At 32.3% G+C, this 24,400-nt stretch overlaps 2 protein-coding genes across 2 annotated transcripts in view; one reads left to right on the forward strand and one right to left on the reverse strand.

Annotated features, from left to right (window-relative positions):
- LOC129218029 (anoctamin-5-like) overlaps positions 1-9,561 on the reverse strand; it is a 66,999-nt gene extending 57,438 nt beyond the window's left edge. Inside the window, exons 1-5 of the mRNA XM_054852208.1 lie at positions 9,470-9,561; positions 7,675-7,769; positions 5,279-5,559; positions 3,809-3,967; positions 1,310-1,405 (exon numbers count right to left, since the gene is read on the reverse strand). Of these exons, the coding sequence (XP_054708183.1) occupies positions 1,310-1,405; positions 3,809-3,967; positions 5,279-5,559; positions 7,675-7,765 (627 nt within the window). The 5' untranslated portion in view covers positions 7,766-7,769; positions 9,470-9,561. The remainder of the gene's footprint in view (positions 1-1,309; positions 1,406-3,808; positions 3,968-5,278; positions 5,560-7,674; positions 7,770-9,469) is intronic.
- Positions 9,562-10,287: 726 nt separating this feature from the next.
- Positions 10,288-23,846, forward strand: LOC129218650 (coenzyme Q-binding protein COQ10 homolog B, mitochondrial-like). Its single transcript, XM_054852969.1, has 5 exons — positions 10,288-10,422; positions 18,331-18,495; positions 20,193-20,385; positions 21,821-21,916; positions 23,554-23,846. Exons 1-5 carry the CDS (start codon positions 10,334-10,336, stop codon positions 23,716-23,718), a joined length of 708 nt encoding a protein of 235 aa, XP_054708944.1. The 5' UTR covers positions 10,288-10,333; the 3' UTR covers positions 23,719-23,846.
- The last annotated feature ends 554 nt before the right edge of the window (positions 23,847-24,400 follow it).

Raw genomic sequence — 24,400 nt, forward strand, 5'->3', positions numbered from 1 at the left:
TAATTTTCACCTAACTGCCCAAGAGCAGTGCGAGCCTCATATCAAGCCTGCCATTTAGAGGTTATGAGATCACAATCACCCCCTCCTCCACCCCATCAGGTTTTGAAAAAAAAATGTATTTGCATATAAGAGGGGATTATTCTTGTCGTTTTTGGATAGTTTGCATTGAGTACATACTATTTGCTCCTTACGCCTGCCCCAGGAACAATTGGAAATGAAGAGCCTGGTTCATAAATTATAAAAAAGTCAATTTCAGAGACAAAATTTCAAAATGGGTACAGTTAGTTCTACAAAAAACTCTTGTTTTTAAAATTTTGTAAGTGATGTTAGAGTATCAGTAGATACCATAGCTAGATAATGTAGACGCACACACCGTGCGCGGATACTTTTGCTGCAAATATGTACTTTTCTCAAATTTTTTAATTAATATACATATCAAACAACGGTTATCTTGAAAACCAGCAGATAAATTAATGAAATTAATCTCTTGCTTTCATGGATACATGATTGAAAGCACAATAATCATTGAATTTCTGAAAATTTTACCTACCAACTTCATATTTTTAAAAATAATTGTAGATAGTTTTGAGATATGTGCGCAGATACTTTATATTTTTACCATATATACATACATATACATTTATGGTTCCTGAAATTGGGTTGAATATTAAACATTTTAATTTAAGGAATAATATTTGAACATTTTGTCAGCAAGGGTTTTAGAATTATGTTTTTTCACCAGAAAAAACAGCTCTCATAATTATTTGATGATAGATTTTCCCAGATTAACGTTTAGATTTATAAAATCAGAAAACAAAACTTAATAAAATAATCAAATTAACTTTCCCAGAAAGTTCAAAAAACTTAAAATTTAATACATTACTTCAAAACAATTCTATACACATTGGATTAAGTAACAAAGATAAAAGGAAAAAAAGACAAAGTCATAGTGAGCACTGAAGGTTGAGATATTTAAATGAAAAGAAAAATTTAGGTAGAAAATATATCGCTAAAAATAAAATTTACATTAAATTAGAGAACAGGATTCAAGAAACAATTTCAGCATTTAAACTGAAAAAAAAAAAAAAAACATTAAAACTTTTTGAATATTTTGAGTAAATTTCTGAATTTCAGTTTCAAAGCAATAGCAACAAAAAAGTACACATCTATTTCCATTTTAACATTTTTTTTTAGTTTGATTTTCAATTATGAAATTTTTTTTGAGCAAATGACAAATTCAATATGTTTTCACCATATTCAATAAGTTAACATAAATTTATTAAAGGATAACTGACAATTAAAACAAAACCTCTTTCATTGGCATTTTAAACTTCAAAATTTCTCCATATCGGCTAAGAACTTCCCACGGACAATGAATTTTAACGTAGACCAAGCCAGTCTCTTCCTAGACAAAATTAAAGAGAAAATAATTAAAAGAGAAATAATTAAAACAAATGCATGGTAATTATTTCTTGCTTTGAAAAAATACATACTTATACTATCCTAATATGTCCTATATTTTATTTATATATGTACATAAATATCATTTCTTCATTCTCAATCACTTTTTTTAAAGTTCCATTTTTCTGTTGCAATTTTTGTTACTTGTTGCCTTTATTCTGAATTAATATCAATGAAATTTTACACTGTAATCATATTGCATTATTATTATTTTTAAAGCATTAATTTGCAACTATCGGGAAAATTTGCGAATATGGCAACCCCGCACTTTTAATGCAATCGGCCTTTTGCTGTAATTATTTAGTCTTTCTTTCAGTCAGACCATGCGAAATTATAGTAGAATGTGTAAATATCTACTTCTTTACCATCTACTTTAAAAGGTTTGACTAAAATCGGGAAAATGTTCACGTTTTCGACTGATTTTCTTTGAATTGCTCAAAGAAAATTTTAAGAGATTCGGCCCCGCATATAAGTCAACACCCTAACTTTTTAACCACATTTTTTTTTGCACTAAATTTATCGACTTATACGTGAATGTAAGCATATACCACACTAATGAGTCCATAACAAAGACGAAACTGCAGTTCCTGGATGTCATAACCAAGCTGTGGATATATTGCATTTAAGTTACTATTATCTTTACTAATAAAAAAGCTGAAAGTCTGGATCTCTGTTACGTGCATAGCGCCCAGGCTGTTTGGCTGATTTTAATGAAATTCGGCACAAAACTAGTTCGTAGGATAGGAGCGAGCACCTAGAAGCGATTTCCGAAAAATTTGATTTTTTAAAATTTTTATTCCAACTTTGAGAACATTTTATCGAGCAAATAATCATAACAGGGGCCAATCCAGGTTTTTTTTCTCGCTACCTATTTTTGTGAAAATATTGCATCATTCTATTTTTGTGGAAGTTTTTTTTATCAGCATTGTTTTTGTGAAATTTTAGACGCATCCTAATTTTTGTAAAAGAAGTAGTGGAACAAGTGAAATTTTAATTCTAAAAGTGTAAATGACATCTAGTATTATTTTTAACAGGCTTCGTTTTTTTTTTTTTGGGGGGGGGGGGGGCTGAAAACCTAAGAAGTACGAAAAATACCATCGTAATTTCAGTTTAATGGTCTATGTACTGTGTACAATATAGGAAATTATGAGAAAAACGGTTCCTCAAAACAGATGTTTAAAGATTGCGATAATATTGCATAAATACACTTTGGTGTGAAACAGATAAAAATTAGTTAAAATACTACAAAAATATTTCTATTTAAGCGATTGTTCATATAAACCTGCTTATAATTTTATTTTATGAGTATATTTTGTTTTAAACAGAGAAACAAATTTTATATTTTAAAATGTGAATTTTTGTGAAATTGTCGATGTTTTTGCTAAGTTACTGATTTTATTACTAGATTTTTGTGAAAGTACCGATTTCAAAATAGGATTTTTGTGAAGGTACCGAAAAACGGTAGCAAAATCAGCCTGTATTGGGCCTTGCATAACATGGATGAGTAAATTATTATAACATGGACGAGTAAATTATCATAATGTGGTCGAGTAAATTATCATAATGTGGTCGAGTAAATTATCATAATGTGGTCGAGTAAATTATCATAATGTGGTCGAGTAAATTATCATAACATATGTGAGTCAATTACCATAACATGCACGATAAACATAGTGAATTGGCGAGAAATTCATCATCCATTATTTAAAAATAGACAGGCGAACCAAATGACCTTTCAATTTTAAACTACGGGCAAAGCAGTGCAGGTACTGCTAGTTTCTTATAAAGACGAAAATTGCTAGATAATTTCATTCAGAATTACTTAATAGCTGAAAATAAGCAAAGTAACATAGTGGTTGTTGAGTTTGAAGGACAGCATGCAGCATTAGAAATTCTTAGAAAAAATAACTAATCCTGCGGACCACTATAAAATTTTAAAAATGTAAATAATATAAAATTTCTGAATTGATGGTAACCAACTGCTAGTAACACGGTTTCATGGTGGGTCAAAGCAATTTTCACTGGTCTTGGACCAGTGTACCATCAATAACTACAAATGCTGGCAAGTGTAACATCTTTTGAGAAGGACCCATTCCTTCTTTTTGATATTCACATTGTAACTGCCAGTTAAAAATTTCACTTTAACATTCAATCATGAATGTCAGTTTACATCTGAAACATTGGTGCAGATTTTGGACAAGTGCAGATTTTATATCTGTAGATTTTGGAGGGTTGAGTGTGACAACAGAAGTGTTCATTACAAAAATAATTGTCCTAAAAAAACTTGGGATGATTTAAAATAAAAAAAGTTTTTGGACACAAGAGGCTGGTTTGATTGCATATTTACCTGGAATACATGCTCTAATTGAAGGCCTTCATCTTCCAAATTGTGTTCAAAAATTTTTCTGGCAGCATTATGTGCTTCGGTTAGCTCGGACGGATCACTTGAGTAGACTAAAATAAAATCTATTCTCCTCTTTCTATCATCAAAGAAAACTGCAGATTCCTAAAAGTATTGTAAACTCTTTTTAATAAAAAAAATAACGTTAAATTAAAACAAAAACATTTTTATCCAATAAGATTCTATTTAAAGAAATGTAGTTTGAACACATTTTTAATCTACAATGGATTCAACTCGGCTTTTTTAAAATACTTGATACTCTTCAACGGATATTTTCCAAAGATCAAAAATATCTTTTTTGAAGTGGGGAAATAAAAGCACGACTGTGAAAATACCGGATTTTTGGAATTAACATAAGAAAAAATACCGGAACTCCAGTATGTAACCAGAACACAATCACTCCTTATGGATAACATTTCATCCTTTACCAAGCCTTAACGAAACATTCTAACCCTGTAGCACAACAGCCCATGAGGGCCAAGGCCTACTCTGCCCAACTAAGTTTTCCTGACCATGGGCTCTGGGGTGCAAGGCAGATGTGATGAGGATATGTTTACAAAATTTTTGGAAATAGTGCACAATGTTGATTGGGTGGTGCAGGAAATAAAGCAAAAATAGGGATAATTTTCCTAAGAACGGGACATATGTGCAGGGCTTCATGCATGCATTCAGAAAGAAAAAAAAGAGTAAGTGAACTGAAAATTATTTTTCAGTGTTGTGTACTTAGATATTTATCCAGTATTTGTCTTTGTTTTTGGTGTTTTTTGCAACATATATTTGTGATGTTTATTGCTGTGGTTACATGTTGCTTTAATGATTGTGTTCTTCAAGTATTTATTGATCATGAATTTTTAGCTTAACATTTCTGTGGGTGCCAAAAAAGTATCACCAAAAAAATGTACGATGCATCTTGTACATTGATATCTTGGCAATGTTTTTTTTTGGCCCCAACCATAGGCGTGTGCATGGGGGTCACCAAGAGTTCATGGTACCCCCATTAGCACATAGAAATGAAAGTTGATACGAAAGTGGCTAAAATTTTACATTTTTAGTTTCATTAATTTCTTACCTCATACGGTTTAAAAATGTTTTTTTACTAACAATATTTAAAAATTTCTCTTAAGCGAGCAAGTATGGTAGCCTTTCCAAGTGTAAATTCAACCTCCTAGTACAGTGGTGCCTCCCTTTCTGAAGTCCTGCGCATGCCTATGGCGCCAACAGGAAAAAGTCGCCAAAGGGTTGGGCATATGATATTAGTTCCGAGCAGTTTCCTCCTCCTCCCTCCTTTCATGAGCTTTTCATGCAGGTACCATAAATTTTTTAGGTAACTAAAACTTTTGGATTAGCAGAAAAGCACCGATAAATTATGAAATGGCAATAAAGTCAAACAAAACTGATAATTCTAAAACAACTTACAACGGATACCAGAGATGCACTGTCCAGTCTATCGGCATAAAGCTCATCCAGCCGAATGGTCTCATGATGATTACCATACTTCCCAGCACTGCGGAGTACCAAAGTGTTTACGGGCTGTCTCAGTTCAGGGGTGACATGGTTGCTGGTCACATCGGATTTGTCTCCCGTGGGAGATGCTGCAAACGGAGAGGCCACTTCGGGCAAGGACGGATATACTTTGTACTTTCTGGCATTCTCCTGCGTTTGGGGAGTTACATTTTCCGCACTGTGATAGATGCTGGCTGGAAAATTGCAATGCTATGTAATTAAAAGACACAGGGAGCAATTTTAATTTTACACACAAATACATAGAGATGAAAAGAGAAAAAATAACTTTCTATGTAAATAATATTTTATTAAAAGTGCCTTGTACATAAGCAAAAAATATTTAGTTAACATATAGAGACATTAAGCTATTTGAGAGCTATCCAGAAATTATATTACATTTTTATCAGCAGCTGCAACGAGCCCTCATTTTGGTTTCTTAAGAAATGTTCATTCAGTCAGCATCTAGCTGTGGCACTGATGGGTTTCTACCGTTTATTGTTTTTTTCTCAATAAAAATTTTAAAGTTTGTGTGTTAGCTTAAAATGAAACAGTACTGTACGGATAGCATCTTCATATATAGAGGGTGTTCTGTTTTAACCTGCAAGACTTCTATTTTCGTAACCATTAGTCATAGATGCATACTTCTGATTGAAAAATGTTCAAAATCAGATGCAGAGTTAAGAAATTGAAAGTTTGATGCAAAAATAAAAATGAGTCAAAAAATACAAAATTTTACTTTTTATACGGGCTCTAGGTCCCTTAACTAAAACTTAGAGAAATAATCTCCATTAAAAACTATTACCAGCACAAAAAACTTGACATTTGTGCAACCAAAACTCAAGGAGATATTCAGGTTAAAAGTTTTAAAGGACCATACAGAAGATGACATTGGAACTTATCGCTCTTTCAGAAGAATGACAGGTTGTCAAAATAAAATAAATAAAAAAACAAGATTTATATTTTTCATTGCTATTCAAAAATTCATGCAAATGTTATGCCATGTGACACAAAAACACACATCAAACCCTCAAACAATTTGAAAAACTCTGCACACATCTTTTCTGTATCGTTCCAATTTTAGTATATGTACTGCCGAAGCAAGTACACACTCTGCACACATATAATTTTAAACACTTGTTAATTGCTATATCTCCCCCCCCCCCTAAAAAAAGTGTTATTGACAGCAGGTGTAAAATGGTGTAAGTCACAAAACGCTGCATTTCATACTTAGGTGAATATTGGTCATACTATATTCAATAAATTGCCGGGCTGATGAGTGCTAATAAGCACGAAACTGCAGTCCTCGGCTGGAAATGACTGAGCTGGCGGTGTATTTCACGTATTTCTGCTTTAGCCCCGGCTAATGGGCGGTAATTTACTGAATATACCTTGCCTCGACGTTCAATCTTCGAGTTGAACCGAACCATTGCTTCGGTCACTCTTCTGGTCTGCTAATTCTATATTAGCTACCAGTTTGTTTGGCACTCTTGGCTTCCTTAAAAGGTTTTCCATCTCCAGCTCAGTCACTTTCCTATGCCGGGCTGATGAGAGCTAATAAGCACGAAACTGCAGTCCTCGGCTCGAAATGACTGAGCTGGCGGTGTATTTCACGTGTTGGTCATACTAATTTCAAACTTTTGTGTTGGAATTGTCTTTCAATGGAGATTATTTCCCTAAATATAATTCAGAGGACCTGAGGCCTTGTACAAAAAGTTCAATTTTGTATTTTTTTTACTCATTTTTATTTTCACTTCTTCGCATCTGATTTTGAACATTTTTGCACTTGGAAGTATGCATCTAGGACTAATGGTTGCGAAAATAGAGGTCTTGCAGGTTAAAACGGAACACCCTGTACAAAAGCAAATGATTGAGTAACTTTCCTGGCATGACCAACAATGAAACTCACGCCACAGCAGGATAATTTGATAATATTTTTTGGTAATGTTTGACATGCATGGAAATGTTTCATTTTGACTAGGCTGAACTGGATCTGGTCATTTAACTGTTTTACTGCTGGATGTGATGATATAAGTAGAGTTGTACTATGGTACTCAACTCTAACTTTTAATCAGTCCATGAATAAAAGTTATCAAAAGATTTGAAACTCATGAAGAAATAAAATTTGTTTATTTAGCAACTGTCAAATATTTAAATTTGTTTACTACTACTATTTGTTTACTATGAAAATTAAGATATTCGGTAAAACCGAATAATTGGTTCATCTGCCAAATTGTATATCTGCATAATACCAAACAAATATTCGGTGCATGTCTAGTTAATAAAAATATGAGCTTCTGCAAAATATTTACCATCGGATGTTTTTTTCCTTAATGGATAATTATTGACAATTCCATTTTTTTCATCAGATTCATCTTCCAGGTTATCTTTTTCAGAATCCATCACTCTAGAAATTAAATCAAAGTTTGACCATCGTGAAGTTGATAATTAACATAAAAACACAGGAGGTTTGCCTATTTTTGTGTCTCTGTTACTTTTCTGTTTCTGAGATCAGATTCGGTTAACTGCCAAATCCTTAACATTCAGTGAAAACTCAGAAGCATAAAAAAAAGGGAGGGGGGAGGAGGGGCAAATTCAGGCTTCCATTTGAAAAGCTGATCCCAAGAACACAGAAAATTGTAAAAATACTTTTTACTCGTTACAGACTGCAATGTTTTGCATGCGATTTAGACTTATTAAAACCTGTTCCTTTATAAATACAGTGGCAGCAATTCAGGAGGGGGGGGGGGGGAGCAAGATACTGCGGGGGCAGACTACCCTTCCCATTTTTTCATTATCAAAGATTGCCTAGACATCAGGGTTTCCGCTACGGTCGCATTTTTCCCAAAATGCGAAAAACCTATTTAAATTGCGAAAATAAAACAAGGCGTTTTCGCTTTTTGGCTCAAATAAAAAATACAGAAATAAAGAATTAAAAAAAAAAAAAAAAAACTATGCATGAAGCATGATCCGAGAGATTATTAAACAAGAACAGCGATACTCAACTTAATCATATTACAATTCTTAGTTCAGAAAATGTTTCAATTACTATTAAGTTCAACAGCCAGTACTGAGTCTTTATTTGCAATCTGACCTCCTAATAAATGAATTTTTGGGTTTCATTAAATGTCGATGTTTTAGCATTTTGCTAAACTTTTTTTTCTGGCTTGAGCTTTTTTGCTAAAGAAATTTTAAACTCAGCTTAAACCCTGCTAGACATTAATTTCAAAACATTCTGGGCAAGATTAACCTAACATTAACATCACAAAATATTGCTTAAAATTTCAGTTTCCAAACTTCAATTTTGAAATTTTTCCGGGAGAAAATTCTTGAACTCACTCCCTTCTTTTTTTAAATTCAAAGATACCCTAAATTTGTGTAAGAAAAACTTCAGCTTGATGGAGAAAAAAATTCAGGAAGAGAATTCTCATATATAGCATAAAACCACATTTTAAAGACTCCAATTAAGAAAAAAAAAATACGGAGATCTTTTTCTGAAGTCCTCAAAAGAAGTCCAAGACGAAGTTCTAAGGATTTCATTAGTTCAAAAAAAAAAAAAAAAAAAAACTGGGGGAACCTCTGAATCCTTTCGTTCTTCCTCAAGTCAATGAAAGAGAAGCAATACTATCCTATTTTATCTTTCTAAGTAGATTTTTAGGACACAAACGCAGGAAGTTCGTCTATAAATAAAGTCATAAAGATTACACGAAACCTTTCGGCGTGAAGACAATTTAGAAACTATTTAACAGAGCAGGCATTGAGAACATTTAACCCAGAAATTAGTGTTGAAGTATAATCACATCTAGAACTAATTTCAAAAATCTTGACAGCAGTTCAAAGCCGCACGGAATAGAAACAGGAAAACTCACAAAATTTACAACACCGGCAAGTTACAAACTCAGCTATGCGAAAAGATACTAGCGAAATCTGTCACATATAAATCTGCTGCAAAAAGCCCAAAGTAATATTATTACTTGAATAATCGAATAAGAAGGTCTTAATTTACTTACATAAGTTATTTGCACCAAAACGTTCAGAAAACATTTTTGAGTTTTAATTTTCAATAAGGTTTGCCCAATTAATTTACAAATGAATTTTACGACTTACCCTTGAAAAATACAAACCCTCGTCGTTGAACATTAGGATTATTTTTGGTAAATAACATGCATCACTTTCATGAATTTCATTTCACGGAAAAATATTTAATCTGGCTAAATTTCCAACGGCTAATCACCCGCTGAAAAGACGTGCCTGATTGGGAGACATTAATGATGCCTTTCAGCAAGCTAGTTTCAGCAGAGCCAATTGGAGCTGACGATTAAGAAGGATTTTTTTTCTTACGTATTTTGCAAAACATGGGCGGAGCTAAACTCAACTTTCAGACAAATAACGTCTCAGTGGTCCCCGCTTAACTAAACTTCCTTGGCGGATGATTAGATGGTACAGACGATATAACTTTTAAAAGTTCATTGACATAGCAGCACATAACCGGAAAAACTGACCGAGACGCAATAGGCTGAAATCGGGATCTGCAGTAATTACATCAACTATGGAGGATTATATCAAAGATTTTTGGCTCTTGAGTAAAATTAATGGAAATTTTAGTCTACGTTAAGGATCAAGCAAAGCTGAAAGTTCTTATTCATTATTGAGCATCGGACTGGACCAAGTGTTTTGCGTTTAAGCTTTCCTTGAATGTGGAAATTCACCAATGACGTAACAACTCGATTAAAGCTCGGTAGATTTTATATCGATACTTTAAAGTTTTTTTAAAAGAAAATAATATCAAAATAAACCCAATTTGAATCGTACTAATGTTCGCAACAAATATAGAAAATTATTAGAATGATTGCTTGCTAAATCATTGCTTCTTTACTATTATTATCACTATCATTGCTTTTATTAATATATTTTTTTTTAAGTTGGCGGATTTCCCTGTAGCAATCACTGTAAACAGAAGATGTAACTGTCATGGCTCGTAGAGTAACAAATTCTGCGACGCAAAAGATTTTGCTTTTAAATCGTCTAAGTTCGTCCGAAAGTTGTATTTACCAAAAATGGTATTTAGTTTTGACATAATTGAAGTTCAATCAGTTATCATCTTTATAATTTTGACTGTATTTTGTTATAGCAATCATGAGTTCTTTTTGTAACGTTATTCTATTTTTGATTAAAGAATAAGAAATTTGTATCAATTTAAAACTATTTCATGCCATAACAATGTATTTTTTTAAACGTTCGTCAGTATTTTTTAATCAGTTATCAGAAATTTATTTTATTCTCATTGTCTGGAAGTATTAGGTTCGTCGCATTGGATGACATTAACAGATGAATCATTTTCGTGTCTAAAACTAAACTGATAATGAGGAAAAGTACAACGTTCTTAGAAATTTATAATGGGTGTCAATTGACAATTAATTTCTTGTTTCAAGGTCAATCTAGGTCATTAGGATCAACATATGTTATAAATAAATTTTCCTGTTTTACTTGAAGAGTTTAATTGAACTTTACTTGCTGACTATATTTTGTCAAATGTTGTAACAAAAAAAGTGAAGGAGTGTCTTTGAGATTTCAGCTCTGTCCCCAGTGCACTAGTTGTTGTTCCTCCATGCTTTGTTGAGCATTTTGTATTGCACTATTTGTTGTTTCTGTATAGTCCACCAGTTTTTATATGCATTGCCCTTTCCATGCAATACCTGATGCTTACTGTTGCAGCAGCAAGTATTCAGAAGGTTTTACTTCTGCTGTCACTAGAGGAGAGCCAAGGGCAAGTTCAGCTTCTGGGTTGGGAGGCAAAGGCGCCCATATGGGGGGGGGGGGGGGGGCGAGTGCTGGGTTAAGCCCCCTTCCCCCTTTGAAATTGGAACTTTCTTGCTTTTAGTACTTTTTTCTTTGCAAAAATGTAAAAACATTTCTTTTCCAGCAATTAATGAATAAATTATTAAAAATGTCAAATTTTAATAATTCTAATCTGTATTGAAATCGGTTTCTATGGGGGAAAATATCATGCTAAACCATGGGAGCCCTCCCTTTAAATTTTGCATATGGGCGCCCTTGTTGGGAGGGACTCATTTCCAGAAGCAAGGAACATGAATTTCTTTTTCAGGCCTCAAAGGTTTCATAAGGTGTCCAGGGCAAAATTTTAAAAAATATTACGCATAAGAATTATTCGTTGGGGATTATTACCACCATGAGCTCTAACCCCTGGATTAATGCCTAAGAGTTTGAGCTTTACGTTTAAGGCAGTGAGAAGCAAGGGATGTAAGTGGCAAAATTAAAAATTTGGAGATGACCAGTACAAATACTAGGGGAACCTCTCCTCTATCTTGGGCAAGAGATAGTACTAGTAGCTCCGGTAGGTGTTGCTGTACCGCATGATTTAGAAGAAAAAAAAACTTGATGAAAGCCTACCAAAAACGTTATTTTTAACCTTGTTTCACTTGAAAATATCCACTTTCATCTCTTTACTTCTCACTGTCTCATTTGTTCTTTTGAGCATCATTTATTATGACCAATGCAAGCAAGTGGGGGCTCAAGCCCTCCTTTGAAATTAGCTTCGTCGCTTTTAGTACTTTTTTCTTTGCAAAAATGTAAAAACATTTCTTCTCCAGCAATTAATAAGTTATTAAAAGTGTCAAATTTTAATAACTCTAATCTGTACTGAAATCAGTTTTGCAGGGAAAATATCTGAGCCCCCCTTAAAATTTTGCATATGGGTGCCCTTGAATGCAAGTACAAGAAGATGATAATATAATCATATACTAAATGAAAGTACAAATATTACTTTAATTTTTATGGTAAAATACCTCCAAAATGCTCTAGCTGTTAGGTCAATTTGGTGCTGCACAGAGGCTGGTGGATATGGCTACCTCACTCATTACAGTGTATCCTTGCCTGATTGCCAACCCCCCCCCCCCCTTCCTTTTCTTTTCAACAAGCATACAAAGTTTTTTTAGTCACTTATGTTTTACCCTGAAGCAGGGGCGGCATTTCAGCATTTCGTTTGAGGGGTCGAGTTTCTTGAACATGAACTTCCTCAGTATGGTATAAAATAGATATTGGTTAACAGGAAGAAATAATAAAATGGTTTTGATGTTAAGAATAATTAGGTTTGTTAAGAAGAATTAAAATTTTTGCGATTAAAGCTTTAAATTTATTTTGTAATTATTTACCTCACAGAATATCTCGGTACACTAGTTTTTATTTTTTAGTAAAGTTTTAGTCTGCTATTCTTGGGGTCAGGAAGAACAGAAAATTTTGTAACTCTATTTAATCAATACCTCGTGTTTTGCTTTATTTCCATTATAGCTAAAGATGAAGGTCTTGTTTGCCACATTGCGCTTCGAAAGTAATTCTCTAACCACCTGAGACACAAAAGTATCTTTAAAATGACTGACCAGATTGAAACAGACGGCTCTCCTCTGATATGCCCCCCTCTTGGCGAGATTTTAATTTTTCGCTCGATACGAAAATCGCCAATAAGGCGATAACTTGGCAACCCTGGTTTTGCAACTTGAACGCTGGAAAGTAGTTTCTCGAAGTCTGTCTTTTAGCACGTGTCTGTGTGGTAGGAGGTAGGTGCTCATATGTTCCGCTTTTAGAGTATTCTTTTTCTTGTTGTTTTTTAATGTTAATTTAGTTGAATTTTCTATTTTAATTATGAGTTCGGTTTGTGATGTTGTCCAAAAGTATCAATTGAAATTTTTGAATGAATCTTCTTTTTCGTCAGGTCGTCCAACGTTTGGACGTACCGGAGTCCTAAATAGATTTTTTATATTTAAACTAATTGAAAATAAAGAGGTTTTTTTAGAATTTTTAAGGGAAATTGGTTTACTTAAGAATGAAATGTTATGTTCTAGATGTAATTCTGTTATGAAAATTAAAAAAACTAAAAAATGTTCAGATGGGTTAATTTTTTTTTGTAGAAAGGTTATTGGGGGTGTTGTTTGTGGAAAAGAAGCAACGATCAGGAGTGGGTCATGGTTTAGTTCTAGCAAGTTGAAAATAGAGGAGATTACGAATTTTTGGAAATAATTCGCGAAATTAATTGGGTGGAGTACAAAATACAAGTAAAATAAGGTTGTTTTTTTTGGAATTTTTTTTGTCGAAACAAACATAATTTAAATATTTTTGTAAAGTAATGATAATAAAAAATGGGATAATTTCTCTAAGAGCGGAACATATGTGCACTGCCTCACGTGAGGAAGTAAAAGAAAAGTAAAAAAGGTAAGTGAACATATTTTGAATTATTGTGTTTTTAGTGTGTTTCTGGTAGTTTGTATTTTGGTCTGGTTGGCATTTTTGTAGCACAAAAATGGTGTTAATTTCACATAAAATCTGTGACTTTATTGTATACTGAACGGAGAAAATCTGTGACTTATATCCGACTGTGATGTATATTAACAGTCGGAGGGATAACTGGCGAGCCCTCGGTCTCATAGTACTTTCGTAATGAGACCGAGGCAGGGGTCTCATTACGAAAGTACTATGAGACCGAGGGCTCGTATCTCGGAGAAACAACGGAAAAAAAATTAATGCATTAATTTCATTAAATAATTAATGACATAATTTGAATTTTTCCTGTTGGCGCTAAAAAAGCCATCGCTAAGAACGATGTATGACATATGACGTCATACATAGTTTTCTTGGCGACGCTTTTTTGGCGCCAACAGGAAAAAGTCGCCAAGAGGGGGGTATGTCAGATTTGTTCCAAACAGACAAAAAAAAAAAAAAAAAATGGAAGCAGGAAAGTTATGTTAAAAAACACACTCACACTTCCTTCAGATCAAGATATATTTGTTGATATGAAACTATTTTTTGATGAAGGATGTTTTTCAAAAATAGCATATCTTTACAAAAAGTTTTCTATGAAAGCTTATAACAGGGCTCGGAGTTGTCCTGGAATTCCTGATTTTTTTTTTTCATGTCCTGGAATGTCCTTGAATGTTTAAAAATGTCCTGGAATTTCAAGCCTTTCTTTTTGTTTGAATGAATAAAAAATAAAGTTTTCCCCGTTGAAAAAAAAAGCGTGAAAACTGCAATCCCATCGCCGGGCTGTATTCATTTGCCGTCAACCGTCTCCTCAGCTGATCACGTGGGCCATCTAGGTTCAGCGCATGCGCTGTGTGCGAAACGATCGTGCGCCTCTCAAGGATTGGAGGGTTCACGTTCACACCTTCGCCGCTGTAAAAATACTGGTAGAAATTTTTTTAGTTTTAAGTAAAACATGTATTTTTTTTAAACTGTTGCATGTAAACTTATTTAGCAATCAATAATTTATTTTCTAAGATTAAAAAAGCTGCCCACTTTTTCCGAAAATACGAAAACTTGAAAATTTTAATTTTTTATAAACCCTAAGGCTTTTTGGTTTTAGCATTTATTTCAAAAATGTTTTTTGCTTAATGATCACAATAATTATGTCGAAATATCTCTGCATTCATTTGCTTATATATTGGTTTGAACATTTTCTGTGATCTATTATGTAAACAATCTTAATTTCTTATCTTATGTTTTATAAAGGTTCAACATGCTCTAAAAATTTTAGTAATTTATAAAATGCTTATTCAATGCACAGTTTTGTTAAACATATTATCCTGAGTGCAAAAAAAATATTATTTAAAAATTACTTTCTTAATAGAAAAAAATCCTTAGTGATTTTGCTAACATGGAAGCACAAAAAAGGACCATTCAGAAAAAACACTTCAAAGTTTTGCTTTTCCATTAAAACACATAGCGGGAATGAACTAAAATCATGCATAACCTTTTAAATAATTGAGCTAGATTGATATTTTTTTCCGTGTGTTCAAAGCAATTTTAAAATCCATTAAAATTTTTTTGGGTCAAAAGGTCATTTTTGAGGTTATGTGACTCCTTAAAGCCCATTGCAATTATAGTTTTTTAGTTGGCAAATATCACTAGGTTCCTAATTTTTTTTCTAAAATTTTGGTCATAATTTTTTTTTTAAATGTTAATTCAATTTCAAAAATTTATTTTGTTGGAAATTTCAATTTGAATTGTTTTTAAAAATATTTTTTTTTTTTTTTTAATATTGTTTTAGTACAATTGGGGATTTCCCTGAAATTTTCATTTACTAATATTGTTCCGGCAAAGGCAAGCTTAAATTTTCCTTCCTTTGTAATTCATGTTTATTCCTCATCTTTGGGTTACAAAAAGCCTGTTAATAACATTTGAATAATTTATGGAAATTTATTAATCTTTGGAGAACATATAAATACATAACATTTGGAATATTCTGCTTGTGTATCCTACTTTTTCAATTCACAGTAAAGCTCAGTGATGTTTTTAAGAGGTAAGTTGCTAGATTGTTCATTTTGTTGGTCCTTATTTCATCAAGATCTTTGTAAAGTTGTTAATGAATTTAAAAAATCAAGAGAATTGCTTCTCATTAAAAATGTATTAATATATAATATGTTTCAACAAACATCTAAACTAAAATGTGTTGCTATCATAATTATTTAGAAAATAGTTTGACATCTCATGAACAGAGTATTTTTTGAAATTTACATGCAAGTTGATATTACTTTAGCTGATAACTTTTTTCTTCTTTTTTTGAGAACTGTTAAAAATACTGAATTTTCATGGGTCTAGCAGCTGCAGTTGCTAGTTTTATTTCATTGTTTATGTCAAGGGTTCCCAATCTTTGCTGCAGCACCCTGGGATTCCCTAGGAGAAGACGAAGTGTCCATGGTATCACTAAATCTGCATGTAACACATAGAGTAGGGTGCTAGGAGGAAATTCTAATTCCTCATAGTACCCTCTAATTCCTCATATAGGGGTACCAGAAATCGGAAGAATTTGCGAACCCCTGGTTTATTTTCCTTCTAAATTCATCTTATGGCCTTATCTGCTAGCTGGAGATCATAGTTTTCATTTTATAGTGATGAAAATTAGTAGATATACTTATTGCTGGGACTAAGCAGTACTGCCAGTGTTTTCTGGATAAATAATTAAGTAAATAAACAGATTGAATTAACCATTTATTCTTCTGTGCCATAATAGTTATATATTGTAGGTTCCACTTGCTCCGAAAGTAATCTGTAAAGTCATGAATGATGTCCTGGAATTTTATTAAAATTATGTCCTGGAATTTTTAAATTTGAACTCCTACCCCTGTTATAATATATCGAGTTGCTAAAATATGTGTCTAGTACAGGGAATCAAAACACTTACTAGGTAAACATTAAATTATAATATGAGTATTTAATTTATTCAAAATGACATGGAGTTTTAAGTGTAAAAATGGCGCAGTCTCAACACTGTACGGGCAACTCATACAAGATGCACCACCATAGCATAGATAACACAATTTTGAAATATTTAATCCATATGAAGAGATTACTTTTTTAGTTAAGGCAAACCAGTATTCTCCATTAGTTTTTTCTGTTCTAAAAATGCAGGCAAATGATTTTCTAACTTATCTAAGTTGAATTTATCTATTTTTTATTATTCTCAGTGAAAAATTTGGGGGTGCAACCGCCCCCTCTTGCTCCCCCTGCCCTGAAGCCCAGTGGCTCAGTGGTAGCGCTTCCATGCGGCAGGTTCGGGTCGGGCATGCTTGACTCAGCTGTTCATCCCTTCAGAGGGTCGATAAAATGGGTTCCAAGCGTGCTTGGGAATTAAACCCTGGGAGTTCCACATTAGGCTGCCCCCTAACCGGAACATCTGCCTATCACCCCGCAGCTTTTGTTCAGCAAGACTGAGATTGACATAGTTGGCCTTGACCCCCACGAGCCTATCGTGTTACTTGGTGTGTTTCACCCTGGGTCCCCTGCTCAGCCTGAGGGATTCTAGCTCCCTCCATGTGGGGCCATATCAGGGGATCATAAAGAAATAATTGATCACCCCTTGCAGAAAACACAAAACTCTTTGATGAAGCTAATTTGAGGATTATGTTTCTTTATTACAAAAGAGTTCATGTTGCTATTTATCAACGGTTTTTTAACTGCATACTTTGAACATAAGTCAAACCTCATAAACATGAAATCAATTAAAGTGAAATATCGCTAAACATGATATACTAGTTGGGTCCCATGAGCTAACAATTGCTTAATAATTTACCAGATAAGATGATATCTGTCTAAAATGAAATAATTATCATGGTCCCTGGCGTTTCGCGTTAATGAGATTCAACTGTATATTGTTCTTCATGCTTCTTGTACATGGTTAGAATTTTTTCCATACAGTATTATTCACATGTTATGCACAGAACTTTTTCAAGCAAAATTTTTAGGCATCTGTATTTTTTAACTGTAAGATCAACTGTTTACAAGTATTTTTTAAATTACAGTGACATACTCTTTAAATCATATATGAAGTTTCTCTTTAAATCATATATGAAGTTTCTCTTTAATATGTATAGTTTTTTATTTAAAAAACATTGAAATTTTATGCACAGGAATTGATGAAAAAGTGTTTTAATGATACCTAAGTATAATCAGGATTTTCCCTGAATTATGAAATCTTTACAATGAACTTTAATTCTTAAAAGATAATTCTCAACTTATTTGAAACAAATTATTCAATGTATTTTAATAGATTTACAGAAGATGCCAGGACTTCCTTTGGTTTCCCCCAAATATTTTAGATGAAAGCTGCACCCTGCCCCTTTCAAGGCAACCCACAACGCGCCCTACCGTCTTTTTCAATGTGCCTTCCTTGTCCTTTTGAAGTTTAAAACAATACTTCATTACAAAACCTTTTTTTTTTTTTTCTCAAAAGTTGAAATTTGTTACAAAGCATTGTTTTTTATATTAATGAACATTAAGTCTGTTTATTAAAGAGTGTTGCATGAGATTTAAAGACTAAACCAGTTCTAAAATGGTAAAATGTGTGGATACTTACTCTTTTTCTTTTTTTGACTAGATGCCAAAATAAGTTGTTAGTAGGACACTAAAATATATGTTCATGTATAAAGGGCATAAATTTCTAATGTGGATATATTTTACAGCTCTTTAGTAACATGCGGTGCTCCAGTTCCACAATCGAAAGTAATTGCCAAAGCTTCATCGTCTTCCCTTATAGATGACAGTACATTTCTGCATAGGAAGCTCTTTACTTTGCCAAATCCACTTGGTAGTAAAAGGAAAGAATATTCAGAGAAGAGAGTTTTAGGGTATGTTTCTATAAAAAAAATCATAAATATTTTAAGAAAGAAACATTGTATTTTGTTTATTTTTGTGTTGTCTGCTCGCCTGATCTTAATATCAATAAGGACATTAAACAGAGGAAGTGCATGTTAAAAAGTAAAAAACTCGGAGTATGCAAAAGTAGAGAGTAGTAACTTACAGTTCAGAGTAGGTACATTTAAAAAACGGAGTGATTAATATATGGTGCTTCTCATAGAGATGATATTTGAAATAAAACCAGTCATTCAGAATGGTTTAATTAAAAACTTGCACTAGCATTCAATCAAAATATTGATTTTTATAAAAGTACTAGACATGGTTTTCTCAGAATTCACAAGTTGGGAAAGAGTATAATTAGAATGAAACGCTGAAATATTGTTATAGCCAGTGCAACAAATATCTCTACTTGCTTGTTAGTAAGACTATGATAGTTATTCATCTTCTGTGACTGCTTTATTTATTTTTAGTGCAGTATTAAAGCTTGTAGTTTTCTCTAGGGAAGCTGCAACAGAATTTGATTTATATATTTAAAATATTTAAACTGAAATTGAACTGCTTGCTTAAACATTGAAAAATGATCATAATGTTTTTTCAACCATATTACTCGTTCTGTCAAAAAGAAGTTATAAAGATGTGCAATTCTTTTATGTTATTTTGATTACTTGTTCAGTAAATCAATATAATGTCTGAAACTCATGTCTAAGTAGAGTGATAGATTTTTTAAAATACAAGTGTGTGAAAATTTTGTCTTATTGGCCAATAGTAAACATTTCAAACTTTTATTTTTTAATTTGAAATTTAACCTAATCATAATAATTGTAATAAGATTCTCTTGGTAACAAAATTATACAATGTATAAAAATTTTGATTTATTACATGCTAGAAGAGATTATAGTTAGGACAAACCTAAACTAACAGCGTCTGCGATTAGGATCTGCATAGCTTTCACAATGCTGCCAGGTTAGGTTTGCCCCAACTATAGAATCAAAGGAAGGAAAATTAAAAATTAAAAGAAAAACTAGCTTGCATGGTTCACCACGAAAATAAAAGTTATGTCAAGTGACACGCATGTTCAACAGTCAGGCTTAAAAACAATAAAATTTTTTTAAAAAAAATCAGTAAAATTTTGTGACAGATTGCGGAAAAATAACCAAAAAGGTGACATTTTAAATCTTTCTTTTGCAGGAAAAGCCTCAAAACAAAAACTAGAATTTTATTTCTTCCAATTCGAGAAAAAAAATGGCAACAGAACGTCTTTCTCAATGATTTTCTCTATGCTACAACTTTTTAATAAAAGCATTGTTATGGAGAGTTGAGATGAAGCACTGAATAATAATTTGAATGGAGGAAAGCCTTCCAAAAACAGGGATTTTATGTTGAAATCCAAGTATCATAATTAATAGTTTTTAATTGATATCTCTGCTAATTATTATTGGATTATTATGTTAAATAGCCAAACATAAGGACAGGAAAATACAAATCTATCGATACCTAATTCAATGGTCAATTCGCTGGCATTCGGGGGAAGTAACTCAGACATACATACATAGATACATATGCTCAGTTTTTAATTATATAAGATGCAAAACCCCATCTAAATTCTTTCAAATTTGATACTAATGATCATATAAACTTTATATAGTTAATGTTTTGAGGCTCTTTAAAATTCTTCGTACTCTTCAAGCTATTCTATGGAACAACTGTATGAAGTAGTTGCTGGAGTGGAGCACTATAAAGATTTTTTACCTTGGTGCAACAAATCTACCGTAACAAAGCGACGCCCTGGACACCTAAAAGCTGATTTAGAAATTGGATTTCCTCCCTTAATTGAAAGCTACACTTCATCTGTTACTATGGCTAAACCTCACTTGGTCAAGGTTTGTGAACATTATTTTAGGAATAAATGTGTTTTGTGTTGTGCTTTCATTTCAAATCTTTCTGCAGTACTTTTTTTTTTTTTACAGAATTTTAAATTCAAAGACATTTTTTTATGCTGACAGATGATTTGATAGAACTAAAATTTAGTGGGGAACTCAAAATTACATTTAAAAACAACATATTAATTATTTTGGTATGGAGACTGAGGTGGATTCAGAAAATTCCACAAGAGTTCACTGGGCAGTAAAAAGTGATTCTCCCTCATAACATTTTCATCACAAAGTTCTCATTAGAGTTTCTTTTCCCCCTTGTTTTTTCAAAATGCCTTAAAATCAATTTTATTGACTTAAAAGTACAAAAAATATGTACTGTTTAACATTTTAAGCTAATTGAAAACATAGTAAGAGTACATATAATTTCACCAAATGCTATAATATTGAATCGCAATAATTATGTTTCATGCCGTCATTTCAGCATGACATTGAGTTGACTGGAGATTATATACTTATCATGCCCCCCCCCCCCCCCGCGGCTACCTGTTTCTGATGTCACCATTAATTTCGTGGAGTAAAAAATATTCTTCTACATTGACTTCCAACTCCAATATTACTCCTATGGTACTCCATAACATGGTAGCCATGATTGTAGAACTTTTTCATTCAAATATGTTCTGTGTTTTTTCTAAAAAAAGTTTTTTAATTTTGCATTTGAAATTAATTAGTGAGATAGTTACAAATTTATTTTATCCCTTGGGAAAGGGCACGTTCCCCCTTGGATTCTCTAAAATCCACCTTAATATGGAGAATAAATATGGAAGCATTTCAGTGCTCGGATTTGTCATTAAATATCAAAGAATATATTCATGCCTCAGAGATACACTGCTATAACTATCAAACATAAGTCATTGGGATCTTGATTGAAATAACTTCAAAAATATATTTTTACCTTTACAGCGATAAATATGTTGAAGGTATGCAATAACACTTGGAGCATTGCTCACATGTAGCTCTTGTAGTTCAGGCTGGTGAAAGTAAAATCATGTAAAAAAATTCTTGAATCAAGATGAGTTTACCTTTGGGGTACATATGTGTATAAATGATTATCTTTCCATACCATCTGTATCATTCAACAAAGATGTAGTGTGCAAAAGGCACATTTGCGATTGAAAAATACAGAAATGTTTAATGGTTAACAAATACCCTCTTGTTAAAATTTGAATATTCAAAGGCAACGTGAAGTTCTTTTTTAGATTGTCATGGAGAGACTCAATTCTTTATAAAGATATATTTGCATTTTCTCTTTGGAAAAGCTTTCATGTACAGAGAGTATAAAACTGAAAACTACCACTTATTAAGCCAGGCAAAAATACTTTTAAGTTTATGTAGACTACTTTTCTAAGAAAAATTTGTATTGATAATTATTTCTTTCCTTTAGGCTTGCTGTACAGATGGAAAACTCTTCAATCATCTAGAAACAACTTGGAATATTAAGCCTGGTCCTAATCCTAACTCTTGTACTTTGTATTTTCATGTAAGGATGTTTTTAACATTTTTTTAATTTCTTTAAACTAATTAAAGTTATAAAATGTAATGCAGTAAAACCTGTGTGAGTTGACCATTTGCAGTGCAGTTTAGTTTCAGTGTGAGTAAAAGAAAATGCATACTGCACGAAATTTGTGAATAGCTTCCAATCTGACCATAAGTGTTTTTTAAGAATCCCGTGGCTAATAACCTGTTAATATTTGCAATTTACTATGCAATGAAAGAATTGGAAAAAGGTAAATTGAATAAAAACTAGGTGGAAAGAAATAAAAATATATTTTTAAAAGAAATAAATAAAAAAAAAATTGCAAAATGTATATAAATTTTTACTATAGCATAGTAATTTAATGTAAAATATGATTGACGTTAAAGGAATGGCTTAACCTAGGCAGGTTACTTGATTTTGGCAGTCCCTTTTTCAAAGAGGAATCAGAATATTGAGAAGTAAATTTTAGTTGTTAAATCCTTTTCTTGAATTTAAACAAGTTCAATAGTTGCTCTATGATGAATAACATTTAAAAAATTTAGTCATTTGATCTATTTCATGCACTTCCTCAAGTTTCTCTTTGGACAAATATGTTAAAGGAATTTTGAAGAAAGTATGCATTGTTTCTCTTCCTTTTTCTTTTACAAGTACTTATTTGTTTAAATGCCAACTAAATCAGAGTAAGAAAAAAGTGTAAGCTTTAATAATATTTTCAATGAAAATTTTACTGAGCAGTTAGACAGAAAGAATTTAAAATGCTGATAAGTATGCAAGTTCACTGCACAAAAATGTGAAAATCCTTATGAGATATTTTCTTAAACAAACTGTATATAAGTTTATTAATTTTTGTATAAGGGTCATTCCAAGGTATTTTTGACATTTATGTAGAGTCCGTAACGTGACCTTTTTTGCCATAACTTTTTAATTTACTGTTTGATTAGCATATTATTTTATTTTGATCATAGACTAATAATAAGAGTAGACCGAGCTATGGCAACCCTTTTGCTGCTCATAAACCAAACCATGTGACTGGTGGATATCCTAGCAACAGCGGGCGTTGAGCGTAGCAGACGATCAACGCTCGCGAGAAATAAAATAATTAGAATTGATGGAACACGGAAGAATGATCTTTTATGGAGTCCGATTTGTAAATTTGTTATTCTAAGATGTAAATATTTTGTTAATATAGTGAGTTTTTCGTTTAGATAGTACTGTGCACTTTCTTTAGTCAATTTCAATAACTCTTTTAGCAATTAAAGATGCAAGCGCCGAAAAAGAATCGGCAAACGGTAAGATTTTTACCTACAATTTCAATTTAAGATACCGATTAGTACATTTTTGCGTTAACGCAAAACGTTTACGCCATTCCGTTCACGCCAACGCTGACTTAGCACTTCCAAATGAAATAAAAGTCTGAGAAAGCTCGGTCTACTCTTATTATTAGTCTATGATTTTGATCTTTTCCTACCAACACGCCAGCTCAAATTAAAATAATTTGCAAATCAAACAGTAAATTAAAAAGTTATGGCAAAAAAAGGTCACGTTACGGACTCTACATAATGTCAAAAATACCTTGGAATGCCCCATAACTTCAATGCATTAACATTTATTACGTATTAATTCTTTTCACTTCATTGTAGGTATCTTTCGAATTTCGCTCTCTGCTGCATTCCCAGCTTGCTCATGTTTTCTTTAATGAAGTTGTACGAAAAAATGTGAATGCCTTTCTCACTCGAGCTGAGCAGTTGTATGGGAAGCCCAGTAAAGTAACATCTAAACAAGTTTATTTACGAAACATATCTTGATTAATTTAAAGTGATAAATTTTAACTGAATGTATATATTTTTAAAGAGTATAATTTATTAAATTAATATATTTATTTCTTTTCTGTAGAACTAAAAACTGAGAATAAAAGATGCTTGCAAAATTTTAATCTATGAAATATTTCTTAAAAATTTTGAAAAAAAAAAAAAAAAACAAATGAAATGAGTTTAGTTAATGTTCAACTCACAAATTTATTTGACAAATATTCAACTTCAGATGACTGCCACGTCTAATTATACTGATAAACATAAGAGAAATGTGACATGAAGATATAAATGCACTATTTTGTATTTTATTAAACTGTGTACAGTGAAGCACTGTTTATTGAAAGAAACAGGAACTTTGAAGGGTCTGCATGAAAAAAGCATATACATGAAAAAATGTATAATAGGTATAAGTTAATATATATTAGACTCTGCAGGGACCCATTTAAAAAACATATAAAAGAGAAATGTGTAAACGGTGCTTCACTGTATATACACTCAGGAACATTGAAAATAGCACCCCAAGAAAGAAGCATTTGATTGAAGTGAAATTAAACAAACATAATAATGCAGGTGAGAGAGACATTTGATCCGAAAATCCAGGCAATTAAACAAATACATGCTAAGAAATGAGATAAATACAGTGCTATTTGAATAGCACGTTGGACCCCTTTTTGAG

Source organism: Uloborus diversus, chromosome 3 (assembly GCF_026930045.1).
Source record: "Uloborus diversus isolate 005 chromosome 3, Udiv.v.3.1, whole genome shotgun sequence".
In the NCBI taxonomy this organism is placed as follows: domain Eukaryota; kingdom Metazoa; phylum Arthropoda; class Arachnida; order Araneae; family Uloboridae; genus Uloborus; species Uloborus diversus.

Bases quoted from the DNA above. Each gene is read 5' to 3' on its own strand.
- LOC129218650 (XM_054852969.1), top strand. From the start codon at position 10,334: ATGGCTCGTAGAGTAACAAATTCTGCGACGCAAAAGATTTTGCTTTTA. The intron at 10,423-18,330 runs GTATTTAGTTTT...TATATTTTACAG, and splicing joins AGTTGTATTTACCAAAAATG to CTCTTTAGTAACATGCGGTG. The intron at 21,917-23,553 runs GTAAGGATGTTT...ACTTCATTGTAG, and splicing joins CTTGTACTTTGTATTTTCAT to GTATCTTTCGAATTTCGCTC.